At 41.8% G+C, this 14479-nt stretch overlaps 1 protein-coding gene across 3 annotated transcripts in view; it reads right to left on the bottom strand.

Annotated features, from left to right (window-relative positions):
• Positions 1–14479, bottom strand: part of PHF2 (PHD finger protein 2) — an 82099-nt gene that overhangs the window by 21569 nt on the left and 46051 nt on the right. For all 3 annotated transcript variants that reach the window (XM_065749764.1, XM_065749766.1, XM_065749765.1), the window contains exons 3-9: positions 10936–11050; positions 7174–7334; positions 4289–4430; positions 2573–2759; positions 1873–2035; positions 870–957; positions 267–373 (exon numbers count right to left, since the gene is read on the bottom strand). In XM_065749764.1, the coding sequence (XP_065605836.1) occupies positions 267–373; positions 870–957; positions 1873–2035; positions 2573–2759; positions 4289–4430; positions 7174–7334; positions 10936–11050 (963 nt within the window). The remainder of the gene's footprint in view (positions 1–266; positions 374–869; positions 958–1872; positions 2036–2572; positions 2760–4288; positions 4431–7173; positions 7335–10935; positions 11051–14479) is intronic.

The raw sequence follows: 14479 nt of genomic DNA, 5'->3' as shown, positions 1-14479 counted from the left end.
CTTAAATATGTTTTATAAAACAAGGGTGAAATCTTTACTTGGGCATAGGTAGGAGAGACAGGTAAGGTTCTTCCTAGAGCAAGGTGCCACGCTGATTCAGATGACAGCCAGACCAGACCTGCACGTTTAGCCAGTATGTTCATATCTGATGGCTGCTTCTAACAAGAATGACTTTGGCCACCTGTGGTGTGCCAGTAAAAATTATGAGTAGCTATTTCCAGGTCCCCACATCTAAGCAATTAAAGCAGGTAAAGAAATGCAGTTACCTTTGAATGTTTCTAGTAGATGCTTTCCCATATACCAACATGCAGTCTCATAGTTTGGAAACTGGGTTAGACTGACAATTTTCAACCGTCTTTCTACTTCATATGCCCTGCAATACAAAGTAAGCTGATCTTAAAGGCATAGCAGCTCACAAGGATGTTGGACAGTGATGAGCACTGCTCATAAAAGCCCAATGCTCATTTTGCAGTGCACACGGAAGGATATTTTCTCTGTGCAGCTACCAAGAATTCTGGCATCACAACAAAAGCCAAATACAAAAATAACACTGACAAGAAACTGTGTGATTTACATGTAAGATAGTTTTATTCCATTATTTGTCCAGCATCAGTAAAGACTGTTCTTATTGTTTTAGCCTGGGCAAAGAGCCCAGCTGAGCAGGTGAGTGCTTATCCAGAAAGCAAACAGCATGCTGCAAGGGAAAAATCCCAACAGTTTGTTACAGTTCTTCCTTCAGGGAGAACAGCCACATCAGTACAACCACCTCCGATATCCTTCCATGCACTATGCAATAGGAGAAAAACAGCTTGGAATAACCACTTCAGGAGAAAATTACAGAATGTTGTGACATTTTAAAGGTGGATTACCTCATCTGCATTTCGACACTTAGACTATGTAGAAAATGTCCAGCAAAGGCCAGGCAGTCAACAGGTGTAAGAGTTGCATAAATCCAACCTAGGTGAGAAAGAAAAGAGTCTTAAGAATTAAAACTGGGTACGGGGTAAAGAAGAACTAATTCCCCAGGTGACTGCCGTAATTTACTCAGCGCATTACTTCCTAAATAACAACGGTGCTCTCCAGTCTGAGTAGGCACCGGGACCCCACGTGCTTAGAACAAAGCTGGACCCTTTATTTTGCATTACAAAGGCCCAGTGCAGAAGGTACTTAGCACCTCAGACAAACCTTCAACTATGGCAAGATCAGACAGATAGACAAAGGCCACGTTGGTCCAAGTGCCCTTTCTTGTTACTGTCAAAAGCAGCAGCAGCAGCTCGTAATAGTGGCTGCTTTCGCATCACCACAAAAATCTGTGGCATCATCTGACACTGAGCTTACAGTACTGCCTGCTTGGTGCTTAGTCCGGGCTGAGGCTTCCAGGCAACATAGGTAACAGCCTGTCAAGCAGCCTATACAAATCCGTGTCACTCAGGTCTTCAGCCTCACGTGAAAACACAAACACACATTCACACCACACAGCCTCCTATAGTTCTTCGGTGTCGAAGGGAATCCGTGGCAGAAAATGTCCTGGAGGTCACAGTCAGCAAGCAATTCAACATGAGCTCTCCCTTAGATACTGTGACAAAAACCATCAGTATCATACTTGGATATATAGAGAGGACTTGCAGCTTAGCTAGACCAAGAGTGGAACACTGTAAGCAACAGCTGTATAAATAAAAACACAAATATTTTGCACAAATTTTGAAAGGAAGGAGTAAAACTTCTGATTTTCATCTTTTGTTCTAAGTGCATGAAATTAGACTTCGTACTTTGTCAGAGAAAGGTGGTCAAATCACATTCCTGAAGCACTCTGGCCATGCTGTTTCAGCGGCTGTAAAACAGAGGAAACCCCACCTGTAACTGCTCGCTCACCTGAAGGAATGAAGAGTGTCTGTCCTTGTTTAACCGTGCATTTGTAACATTTATCTACCTGGTCTGCAAAAAACATTTCACTGTGGTTTGCTGCCGACTGCCAGCGTTCGTAGAGAGAAATATTTGCAGAGGCTGGTTTGATGAGATAAAATATTTTTTCTCCCTGAATTAGAAAATACACCATTAGAAACAAGCAGTTATATCAAGCAATGCTGCACTGGTTCAAGTACAAGCAGACACAAATATGACATCATCAGTTTTAACATTACGTAAGTAAAACTTGCAAGTCAGCTTTGCACAGAGGGCTGGAATAATTAAACCACTAGCTGACCACATTTGTTCAGACTTGTGGGACAGATGGTACAGAGAGTTTGTAGTGTCAGATCCCATTACTCTGCAAAGCAGGATGGGGTATCTTCCAGGTCTTTGGAGAAGTACACGCAGAAGGCACCAAGCAAATATTTGGTGATAAACTCACAGACAGTTTAAGTGAGAAAACACAGACAACTTCCACATGCCAAACTGCTCTCTCGATATGTAGACCCTGGCACTATTGAGCACACCCACTAACAGCACTGAAGGCCCTGCGTATTTCTTACAGATATAACTGGACTGTGGGGAAGAAAATATTAGATCGAGGGAACTTTCGGTTGGCTTTCACATATGAAGCTTAGTCTGTTGCTAAGAGATACACCCTCACCTTCAGCACATGGTACCATGCAGAAGCTCCTCCCGAATCTATGTGGAAGTCCGTGTAGCTGTCCTTCACGCAGATCAGGCAGTACTTGGTCACTTTTGGCTTGGCCAGAAGAGCGTCGTCAGGCCAATAGTTTTCCACCCAAGACAACTTCTTCACTATATCTGGAGGCTCTACAAAACTGGACATCCTTTGCAGGAAGAATTAAAAGAATTAAAATAATCACACATCTCTTGAATCGAAGAGTGCAACAATCATGATAACATTAATTTTTAAGACTTGTGAACTAAGTCTTGATCAAATGTTGAAAATCACAGTTATGTTTTTAGTTAGACTGATTAAATTACACGAAAGGCTCTGAAGAAGGAAAAATCTAATTTGGCTTGATAAGGTGTTTAAAATACAATATATGAGATGTGTAAAATGAATGTAATTTATACAAATTTCTATAATTATTTACATTAAGCACACATATTTCAATTAATACATTTAATAAATTGTATCATTATTAACGAAAATGACATAGTAGCATAATAAACACATATTAAAGTCAATCATCCCAAAATGGGCTGAATTTAATATATAAATAGTCCAAAATCTGGCCTAACATTTAGAGGGGGCGGTGGCTCCCTGCTGGACACTCAAATATATCACTTCCATATAAAAGTATCTACACTTCAGACTAAAATTAAATGCTCCCATGTGTCATTTATGCTCACTGTCAAATACAGATGACAGTAGATCCTTTTAAAATGGCAAGGAAAGATGGAGCAGTGCATTCAATTAAAATGTCACTGTCTATGCTAAGAAATAAAATATTTGCTAGTTAATGTCTAAATTAGCAGCGTATGAGTGACAGCCCCAGCAGCCCTGCAGAACAAAGACCTCCCATTATTCTCTGATAATGGCGGAAAGCTAAAAAATCTCTACCAAAAATACCAGTAATCTTTGAAGCCAGTAATTAATACAAATGCTCTCTGCAGAAATGGGCGTGCAGTGCTAAAACACTAACTACAGGGCTAAGAAGTAATGGCTTAAAATAAATTAGCTGGCAATTATTCAACAGCCACGTTCTTTAAGGCTACCTTAAGTCTCATGTCTGCTTGTCTAAATGGAATGCTCCCCAAATCAACCACTCTCTATATTTTTGTTGGTGCTCATCATTTTAATCTGTATAGAAATAAATCTTTTCCTCCACAAATTCTAGATATCTAAGGCTACAAGAACTGCAAAAGCAATTTGCACAGTTGTGTGAGCTTCAGTACGTTATAGACACATCTGAGTATTATTTATGGAATAAAGTCACAGCTCAGCTGATGAATACAGCTATATAAAGCACAAAGCAATAACTTGAATTCTTAGGCATTTGCATCAGCTAATTATCTACACGTAAGGCATGTCATTTAAAACTGGAGAATAGTAGGTTTCTTGTCACTGAAGATTGATGACATTCACATTGGCAGTGCCATGACATCCATTTCACTGCATCACTAAAGCACCCCAGCCTCAAATTCAGGGCTCATCTGCTGCAGTATGTGCATGGTGGTGACACTAGAAAGTTGGTGATGCACAGGTCTGAACTGCCATGACAAACACGAGCCCATTTAGTCCATCCCTGACCATCCTCTCCATACAGCTACAGCATTTTCAGTTCTGTGCCTTGCCTGAAGCAGCTACAGACTGGCAGAGTGGTGAAGGCCATGGACACAGGAAGGTTACCTCGTGTCTGAGAACTCCAGGTTGGTCACGTTGAGCACCCTTTTCCTGTTTGTACTGTAGTAGTAATCCACAAACTCCTTGAGCTTCATCTTGCAGTCTTTCTGTTTGGTGACATCTGTGACATCAACACTTCTCTCCGGTCCTAAATATTAATTTGGTGAAAAAGAGAGACTGAATGGTGTCCTGAGGCATCCCATAGCATATGCTCAGGGGTGAGTTCACATTTCTAGAATGCTAGAAACATCAATCTTTCTATTTTCCAACCTTTTTAGCCTCTGGAAGTTTTCTGCTTTGCTTCTAAAACAAAACTGCATAGGTTTTAAAGGGTGCATTTGTATTCATGCCCCATGACATAATTATTTCTGTACTTTTTCTCTTTTAATAACTAATGTTATTTTCAATAATCTCCTTTCTTTGTTTTTGTTGTTTGTTTTTTTTGCTTGGTGAAAATTGAACACAAACACTTGGACATCCACAGAGCCAGCCTTACTCACCATGCTGTAACATTTTTGTGATTGGACATAGGATACTGAGGTGCAGGATATTGAGTAAAATGGATTTTTCAAAATCGTAAGTTCCTTCATGCTCCAGTATAGATTTTACGTAGAAATTTTTAAAACACATTTCAAGAGTACCATGAAAAAATCAACTTTTTGTTATTTTACTTAAACTCATTGAAATTCCACCCCCTCTGTGCTTGAGTACAGAGAATAAGCTGCTAGTACATATATATTTCCTTGACAAACCTCATTGGATGCCAATCTCCAGCAGTAACACTAACATTAGTAGCTGATTGCATCAGTGGAATTCTGCTCAGGGCACATCATAGGGAACGTGGAGAAAGCCACAGCTTTCTCAGTGCTCATTTCTAAGCACACTTTCCTTTACTCCTACCGTTTCAACTCTCCAGACTTTTTAGCCTTCCATTTTAATTGGTGATATTTTTCTTTTCCCAGTGCATCATTCCTATCTTTTATCACATTAGAATTTATTTTTTTCCTAAAATGCCAGTGAAGTAATAACATACTTGGCAATACCATTGGTGGTGTTTAGTCCTCTGCTACTTCATTTAGATTGTTTCTAGAAGACATTCTGGGTCCAAAGTAATAAACTATGAAACAGTGACTGTGAAACCTCATTCAAGCCAACCAATCCCATGGAGGTTATACCTCCATATATGGAGTATACTTATTTTGTTCACTTTAAAATCTGGTGCCAGCTTCAGATTAAATAGCCTCTGTTCTTCCCTTCAGCTTTTCACTAACAGTGCTGTTGGGAGGGTGGATGATTTCAGCTAGAGTCTGAGATAACCCCAGCAGATGCACGAAGAGCACTGAGGTCAAGCAAGAAAATCTGCTACATGTACCAGACAGGCAAGGAAAATATGTTTCCTGTAGAAGCAATGGGACAGATATAACAGTAAAAGCAGGAGTCTTGAATTCTCCTTTATTCACAGAACCTCACTCCATATAATCGTTGCAATAGGACCATGAAGAGTCAAGAACAGCAGTGGCCTGGTAAGCAGCACGCACTATAAGGAGGTAAGGGAGCCCTGAATCATAGACTCATATAAGAGCTGGAGTCATGGATCCAAAAGGACGATGGCTTTCCAGAAAGCTGGAAGGAACATGAATCTGAGAAATTGACTCAGAAGAGGGACAGAATGAGAGAGAACAAGAGATGGGACCACATGTGCTAAAAAAGGAAGTGGAGACAAAATGAGAGACATCAGAACAGTTTCAGGGCTGCTGGCCACGGTATGTCTTCCAAGGCTGAGTGATGTGATGGCTTGCAGGAAGATGCAGCATAACACACTCCCCAAGCTAGGGACAGAAGGATGCCAGCATGAATGCAAATGACCAGCAGCAATGAAAAAAAGCTCTCTATAAGGTGACAGGAGTGTTGAAACTGACTGCCTCTGCAGAGCGAGTGTGTCAGTCTAGTAATTGCTCCAGGACAAAGTGAGATGTCAGCAATCAATTAAGGGCTGGCCCAAGGAAACAGTTTCTTGATAGTGACTGTTCTCTTAACATAGTGCTGTGGAGTGCAGTGTAGTCTGGCTCAGACTACCTCTAAAGTACACATGTTGGGACAAGAAACACGAGTGAATTAATTGCTAATTACAAGTAACCATTACATAATGAACATTACAATCTGCATGGCTCAAGTTGTGATGTCAGTATTTTACAGTAAGATAACCTCCTTCCTAATTTGGTCATAAAACACACACAGACAGTCCCCTGTCCCCAGATTTCCCATTCACTGCTCTCTGTGAAATCAGAAGGGCAAATGTCCCTGGCTCTGAGCTGGGAGGTAGCAGCAGCCAACCTGCCAGCCCCCACCTCTCACAGTCACTGCTCATTGGGACCATGCAGGCAGCAGAACGAAAACTACCCTGGGATTATTCTGACACACACCAAAAGCCATACCCAGGGGATGCAGGAATACATGCATGGTGTGCAATACTGTCTTTCTGCCTCTCCAGGGTTTCCTCTGTAGTATACATTGTGTGCATGTGTGTGTGTTTTCAAACCCTTCAAATAAATACAGGACAAAATATGTTGTAATTTAATCTGTAGCTGGCTGCTACCCTGTCTGCAGCAATGTTCCCAAGTTGCTTTTGTTTTATTGAGGGAATCAACCTGATCTGAACACAAGGAATGGTCCCAAGATCCCTCCCCCATCCCATTCCCAATTACTCCTTGGCTTCCTATCATGACCTGACACTAATTCAAGGAGCTGCCTGGCCATAGCTGCCTGGACCCAGAGCCAGTGCAGAGCAGTTCCAGGCAGGGTGTTGGTTTTCTTTTTCCCCCAACATTAGGACCAACTTTAAGGAAGCAGCTGAGCTTTAACAATATATCACCACTGCCCCAGATACACACCAACATAGTTTTCAACATCGCTGACGTAGAACGTAGGCGCAGGTACAGACAACCCCAGGCCATCCTTCTTGGGAACCAGGATGGGCTCTGTGAAGCCATTTTCTTCCAAATACTCTGCTGTTAGTTGGCTGCCTGGCACTTTCGCTACTATATCTTCAGCACTAGAAAAGCAAAGATAGAACCAGTGATAAGGAGCCTCCATGCAGAGCTTGGCATCTTCTGCATTTTGCTACTGAAAGGAAAATGTTACAGGTAGGCAAGAATAAGCTGACATCATCAGTAAGCAGCCACTTCATCCCAACGCCCATGTTACACATTTTGCTCTTTAGCAGCATCCAGTATTCCTCTTGAATAGATTTAAGTAACTACACACGAAGGAAAGTGATAGAATCAAAGGCTTAGATCTCTTTGTACCTAAGAGGCTACTTGCAATCCTATGAACCACATGGATGATCTCAGCTAACTGCAAAACCTCAATATATGCAAAGCAGGTTCATACAACAAAAGCCACAAAGCACAGTGTTACAAAGCACATAAAGCACAGCAAAATCATCTGCAATCACCCAACTCTAATACACCAACTACTGGAAACTTCTGAAATAACATCTCATGGTGAGACCATTTTCCTAACTAGAGGAATCTACCTTGTTACTGGTGACCAAAGAAATTAGTGTTAAACGTTTCAATTTAAAGAGGGTAATATTTAAAATGTTGCAAAATCTCAAATAAATTGCCTGGGAAGGACTTTGCAAATCATTTTTAAGTAGGCAAATAAATGGTTCAGGAAATATTCTGCAAATCATTTTCCAGCAGCTGAGAGGGCTTCAAAGTGACAAATCAAAGGACAAGTTTATCAAGCGATCCCTCATTCAACTCAAAAGAGAGCTTCTAATCCAATTTCTAGATCTTTTCAGGAGCAAAACATTTTGAATTCCGAGAGAGAAATGACGAGGCTGTAAATGAAGAAAAGTCCTAGGAGCACTCCAGCAAAGATGTGGCAGGTCTCTCTTCACACCACCTCAGGTAACCAAGCCAAGGCTGGGCTCTGTGCAGGCGTTCCTGAGCTCTGTCCCCGGCAGGCTGGGGCCGGGGGAAATAATAAAACGCTGCCAGTTTACCCCCAAAAGCATTACCTCGGGGAACCTTTAAGGCTAATACATGACTGCCCTCTTCTGCATCAGCTCTGAACTACAGCCCACGTTCTCAGCTCCCAAAAAGGAGGGCAAGGCAGGTATGTCCTCCAGCTTGGCATGGATCATAGCATTCCATAATTATGCAAGCACGAAGAACTGTGGCTGGAAACGTTAAAGAGCTAGAAGTGAACTACAGAAGCTCACAGGAAGGCAGCATCTGGTAAATGAGGTCTTTGTCTTGTGCTTTTTGAGCTTGACACTTCTCTGCTGCCTACAGAGTGCACATCGGGCTCACTGAGGGCTTCCAGCTTCAGAGAGCCAGGACACCTCTTGACAAACTAGATACTAATTAACTGCAGCTAAGCTCCTCCTTAAATTCCAGGTAATCTTGTGAGTTGATAATGAAGAGGAGGAAAGCATTTGGGAAACGAAGAGCACAGACTAGAACAGCGTGCAATAACAAAGCAAAGCGTAAAACTGGATGAATCAAAAGAATCTATCTTTTGGAAAGCTCCAGAGCATGTTCATGGAGCTCAGTTATCTCCAGGGTATAAAATGGCACCCGACAGGCTGGCAGAGGTATGTCTAGTGTGCCTGGCCTCAATGGGACATCAAAGAAGCACAGGAATGGGGGTACCATGCAAGCTGAAGAAATGAACGGTGAGAGATACTGCAGCAGTAACTCATGGGGAGCTGCATGTTACCCAGACAGGTTCCTTCCTCTGCTCTCCTGGTGAACATACCCTGTGCAACACACTCTTTCAATTAACTCACAGTTTGTATAAACACTGATATATTATTAAACCTCTGTAGTTTACAGTGATCATCATATCTCACATACTTGTTGTTCAAGCCTGATTTGCTTCTGTGTGTACCACAGAATCATCTAGTAATGATGATGCCAAAATGGAGAGTAACACCTACACTGCAGTGCCTGAACAACGAATTTAGTTGTTGTTATTGTTACTACACCACCACTATTTTGGCGTTAAAAATTCAGGAGCCAAATGACATGAACCCAGCTTTTTGCTTGTTTGCTTTCCTCAGGGTTCCTTTTCATCTGAGCTCCACCAAGGGACTGAGCTCAGCTCAGCGCTACATTCTGTGCACCAGCAATGCTGCTTCTGCTTTTAAACAGAGTCCCTCCTTTCCCAGTTCATCACTGCTGGGTGCTGGGTCCATCCTGTGAACATCTGCAGATTTCATTTATTTTCTCTAGAACATTTCTCAACAAGACTGTTTGCTAATGCCACTGCCAGCGGCCTGCATCTCACAGGGACAAACTTTGACTACAGACTCTTCTTGATCTGAAACTTTACTTTGTCAGGAGCGATTTTCTTATCTGGCAGCATGGATTTTCCCATATACACATGTAAATGGGAAACAAAAAAAAAAAAAGCCAAAACAAAAATGGAAGTCCATACTTTTTCACTGTTTGGGAACCATACAACATACTGAGTCAAATTCCTCTATGGATAAATCCCATACAATTTCGTATAACTTTCACTGAGGTGCTGAAAGCATTAATTGAGAACACATCTCCCTGGAGTGACTGGGGAAGTGAAGACATCCACTAAAAACCAGAATCCCTATCTTTCTCTGGAAGGAGTCTGAATTCTAAATGCAATCCTTGCCTTTTTAGGGTACATTGCTGGTTTGGTTTTCTGCACAAGGCCAAGGTTTTGGTTACAGAAGCCACCAGCACCTGCAGTTTCACAGGTCATTCTAGGTTGCTGAAATCATTCTGCCTAGATGTTGGCCTCTTTCTTCACAAAACCAGCTCTGCGATTGCTCTGTATTAAAAAATAAGACAAAGCCTAAGACAAAAATAGAACAGGACTGAAAAAAAATAGCCAAACGGATAAAATTACTGAGTCCTGAATCAAGTGGAATACATCTGTAAGCAGTGCAACACTCTGCTGGGGGTATTTCAGCCTTCCCCTTAACCAGACTGGTGACCACTATCTGAAATGAAATGTGAAATTAAATCCTCGCTAAAACAAAGAAGTTTTTTGTTTACCAAGCACATTTTACCAGCCTCCATGGATACTTCTAAAACACTCAGTCATTAATAATTGAGAATTTACTTGGCTAAGACCTACATTAAAGATCGAGAGGAAAATCATCACTCTTACGAATGGCTGTGGAACAGCCTGATAAAGTGTGGAACACACCACCTAACAATTAGCACTATTCATTACCCTAAATAAGGGAGTCTTTATCACTGTAGCAACTGAGTACGTCATTGTTCTTCTTTGCAAGATGGAGAGAGAGTTCAGTAAAACCAGTAGTATTTTCGAGAATTGGATAATGCTATGCAACAAATTTCTTAGTCTCTTATTCAAGCGTATGATGTAGGGGCCAAATGCATTCTTGTTCTTGTGTCCACAAATACTGGTGTCTACCAAAAGCTGTGGGAGCTGGACTCAGTCAACAGTAGATCTTAATACTGCTGCACAAACAGAAAAAGGGGAGAGCCTGGGACATCCATAACAAAACAATTTACTTGGACATCATTTCCCCACACCACCTACTGCTTCCAGGGAGATTCACGACCAGCTTCATATGAAATGGGCTGTACCTGCTTCTCCACAAGAACGCCGTTTACTTACAAAGCTGAACAACTTACCTCGGAAAAGTACGACTTCGAAGCTCCTTTATAAAGACTTGGCTTCCATTCTGTACAGGTTTGACCTCTGTGCTCTGCCCAGTATCATGTTTATGCCAATTTCTTTTCTTTTTCACTGAAAAAGAATGATTTGGACAGTACCAAATGCTAAGTAGAAGAAAATGAAGACATCTGAAGGAATGACACATCACAGCATTTCTTAGATGAGCAGAGAAGAGGGAGCTCCCACCATAGTGCAGTGCCAATTTTAATACTGCTCTCAATTCACCATTAAACAGTTATACTGTAGCCTGAAGATCCATTACATACTGAACAGTGCTCGTTCTGTAACATAAGGGCAACCAGACGGATAATTACTGAACTGCACAGCTATCACAGGCTTCATGCAAACACAGGCTCTGGACGTTTTGTACTTGTCATATACACAAAAAGCCCTTGGAAAGCCACTTTTCTGCTCTTTTACTATGTCATATAGATCTTCACAAACATATTTGTTATAAATTACCTTTGTCTAACCGTCTTTCCAGCAGTGGTAGATTTGACACCAATTTGGTTGGGCTTTGAATTATGCCCTACACACAACAATCACATAAAAGGGGAGAGAAAAAAAAAAAAAAGGAAAAAGATGCGAGGGCACCACAGATGCAATTTTTAGAACTTCTTCATAGGTTTTGAAAGGCCAGGCAGGCTCAGGCTTTGAAATGAGGCCATCAGAGGGAAGGCCCCTTAGCTACGCTCCCAGCTGGTGACATATAAGCAAGTTTCTCATGGAAAAAGGGTCAGCTGAAATAAGCACAAATAAGCAAGTCAGATGTCTGCCTCGCCTTTGACAGCCAGATAACGCGGAGCAAGAAAAACTAGTCCAGTTTTTATCTTAGTCAGCACTCTCTCTCTCAGCTATTCCTACTACCGTAGTCTGTTTGGGCAGGATCAATCCACTTAGAAGAATTTTCACGTCACAACTTTCTTCTATTTTTTTTACCCTTGTTTTATATCACAAAACTCAATCTCTAACCCCCAGATCAAGTAGCCATGTGTGGATGGCACTCTCCTCACACTTCGCACTTGCACACACACATTTCCACGTACTTTTTCATTAAGGAAGGAATTTGGAGGCCGCAGCTATAAGACAAAAGGTCTGGAAAAAGCTAACTTTGTTTTCCTGACCACAACCCTGGGATAACTCACGCAAAGATATCTACTGAGGAATCCACCCCGGGTTTTGCACAAAGCATGCTGGTTTTATTAGTTCCATGCGGCTCTGCAGCCTAGCTGGATATATTCATTAAAGCTGCAAGTTCTTTATCTTAATGACTCTCAGGCTTAGTGCATTAATTCAGTGCTCCTGGTAACAAAGGAAGCAAGCCATACATGAATGCCAAAGCTTCCTCCTCTTCTGCCCCTCTCCGTGCCTGCCCCCTCCCCTCACACTGATCTATCCAGCACTGGGACTCTTAGCACAAGTCCCAGCAAAACAGGTGTTGCTTGTCACATGGAGAATTGTTAGCATGTTCTTTTATTGTGTCTCACGTGGTGTGGAACACTGAGAAATAAAAACAGCAGATCAGCACGCCGTTGGGAAATACACTACAACACCTCCAAGAGCACAAGGGAGCTTTTCCTGTGGTGCTGCTGGGATCCACCTCCAGCACAGCACCAGCACCCAAACCCCTGGCTTGCCATGAGCCTCGGGCTGGAGGCCATCCCACGGCATCAAACATCAGCAGTTGGCCCATTTTCAGCCTCTTTATGATTCATCTGTACCATGAAGACCACAGTAAGGATTAAAGGCCATTAACATGTGCAACAAATACGAGCTCTGGCCTGAAAGGGCACTTTTTTTTTTTTCTTAAATGATTACAGATTTATTTTTCTGCAGAACTTTCTGATCCAAATTTGACCTTTGGAAAGCATAATCCTCTCCTCCTACAGAAAACGCCTCAGAGGAAATAGAGAATGCATTTCTACAGCCTCAAAATGCATAATTCCAGGCTTCAAAGGCACATTCTTCTCAATCATATTTGTGACGAAGGGATACCTTGAAGCACCCTCATGGTTCTCTATCAGTCTGCACTGAAGGTTTTAACTACTTGAAGAGACTCAGCCTAACATCGGTCCGCTCGCATACATACAGCTTCACTGATTCCAGAAAACGTATCCTGATCGTCACTGCTGCAAATCAAACAGCAATCAAGCCAAACATTTCAGACTGTGCTATGAAACGAGTCAAGCCTTAACAAAGCACTTACATCTTACTTAATTGATGTCAGAGCCACTTCTGTGAATGCATATAATTTTTCCCAAAGAGAAGTCCCTACAAATTTCATTAAACTGAAATGGCTTGAAATGTCATATGACAGGAAGCAATTTTCTGAAATAGTAGCCACTAAGCCACATTGGCAAAGTGGAAAAATGTTAGAGGAGGAAAATGATTTTTAAATTTGACATCTGGAAAACATATATTGAGGAATGCATGTTCCAGAAATACACATATATTTTTAAATCCAGACAAGTTGCATAACAGACAATTGGTGTCTGTGTTTCCCTCTGCTAATCTCACAGTAATTAAATCCTACCAGTGAACTACTGGCTCTGGCATAACACTTTTTTATTACAAAACTGATACTGCTAGATAACTAGTTTAAACGTATATTGTAACAGCTAATAAACAAATGAAACTGATCGTCCCGCGGAAGTCCCAGCAGAGCCCAAGCGCTGTGGAGCAGGATGTACTGCATACAAATGCCTGCCAAAATGAATGCATTAAGTCAAGCTGTTCCTGCCGTCATGTAATTGGTCTTTCGACTTTTCTAGCCTATTGCACTCCACAAGAGGTGGCTGCAGCATAATAGCATTTTTTTTCCAGCAGAATCCATGATTCCATTAGTTAATGGTGGAAACTGCTATGCAGCTCGAGGATCCTGTGATCTTCCACCAAAACAAAAGGTAAGGCAATCAATAACTAATGCCTAAATGTTACCAAAATCTTTACACACCGCTACTTTGATGATTGTAACCATCTAACTTTCTGTAGTGCCTTTGCAGGGAGAAATACATCAAACTTGCACTGATATAGTAGAGAATGCCATCATGTTCTGCACTTCTGCCACACTGAAGGGTATAACTAGCAGCAGTGATCTAGAAACACCTTCTGCTGTGCATTGCGACTGAGGGTCATACTGCCAAGTCAGGGTCTGTCTGAAGTAAAGAGAATTAAATAGCCAGGAGTCTTCCGAGAGCAAAAGAGGACTGCGGTTGGTTTAATTCTCCTCATCTTAACTGGTATATTCAACTTGTAATCTTTTTATTGGAACCGCCATTTCTTGAATTCTAAGATTACGTTTCAAAAAGGCTTTCTGTTTAAGTCCTGATTACTGACTTTGGCTACTTCTGTCTGATTTTTCCCCCTCTCACAATGAAAAGTAGCTGCCCCTCATTGCCAGTTCAAAGCAAACTGGAAGAGACCAAAGCACTAGACATCTCTCTCAATGCCATGCAAAACCCTCAGAGGCAAGAAGCCCTGCCCAGAAGGAGCCTCACACTG

Source organism: Cyrtonyx montezumae, unplaced genomic scaffold, assembly GCF_038088225.1.
Source record: "Cyrtonyx montezumae isolate F1298 unplaced genomic scaffold, pur_monq_1.0 scaffold_6, whole genome shotgun sequence".
Lineage (NCBI taxonomy): Eukaryota > Metazoa > Chordata > Aves > Galliformes > Odontophoridae > Cyrtonyx > Cyrtonyx montezumae.
The sequence above is the reverse complement of the archived record's forward strand: the minus strand, read 5'-3'. Positions and strand labels throughout refer to the sequence as shown.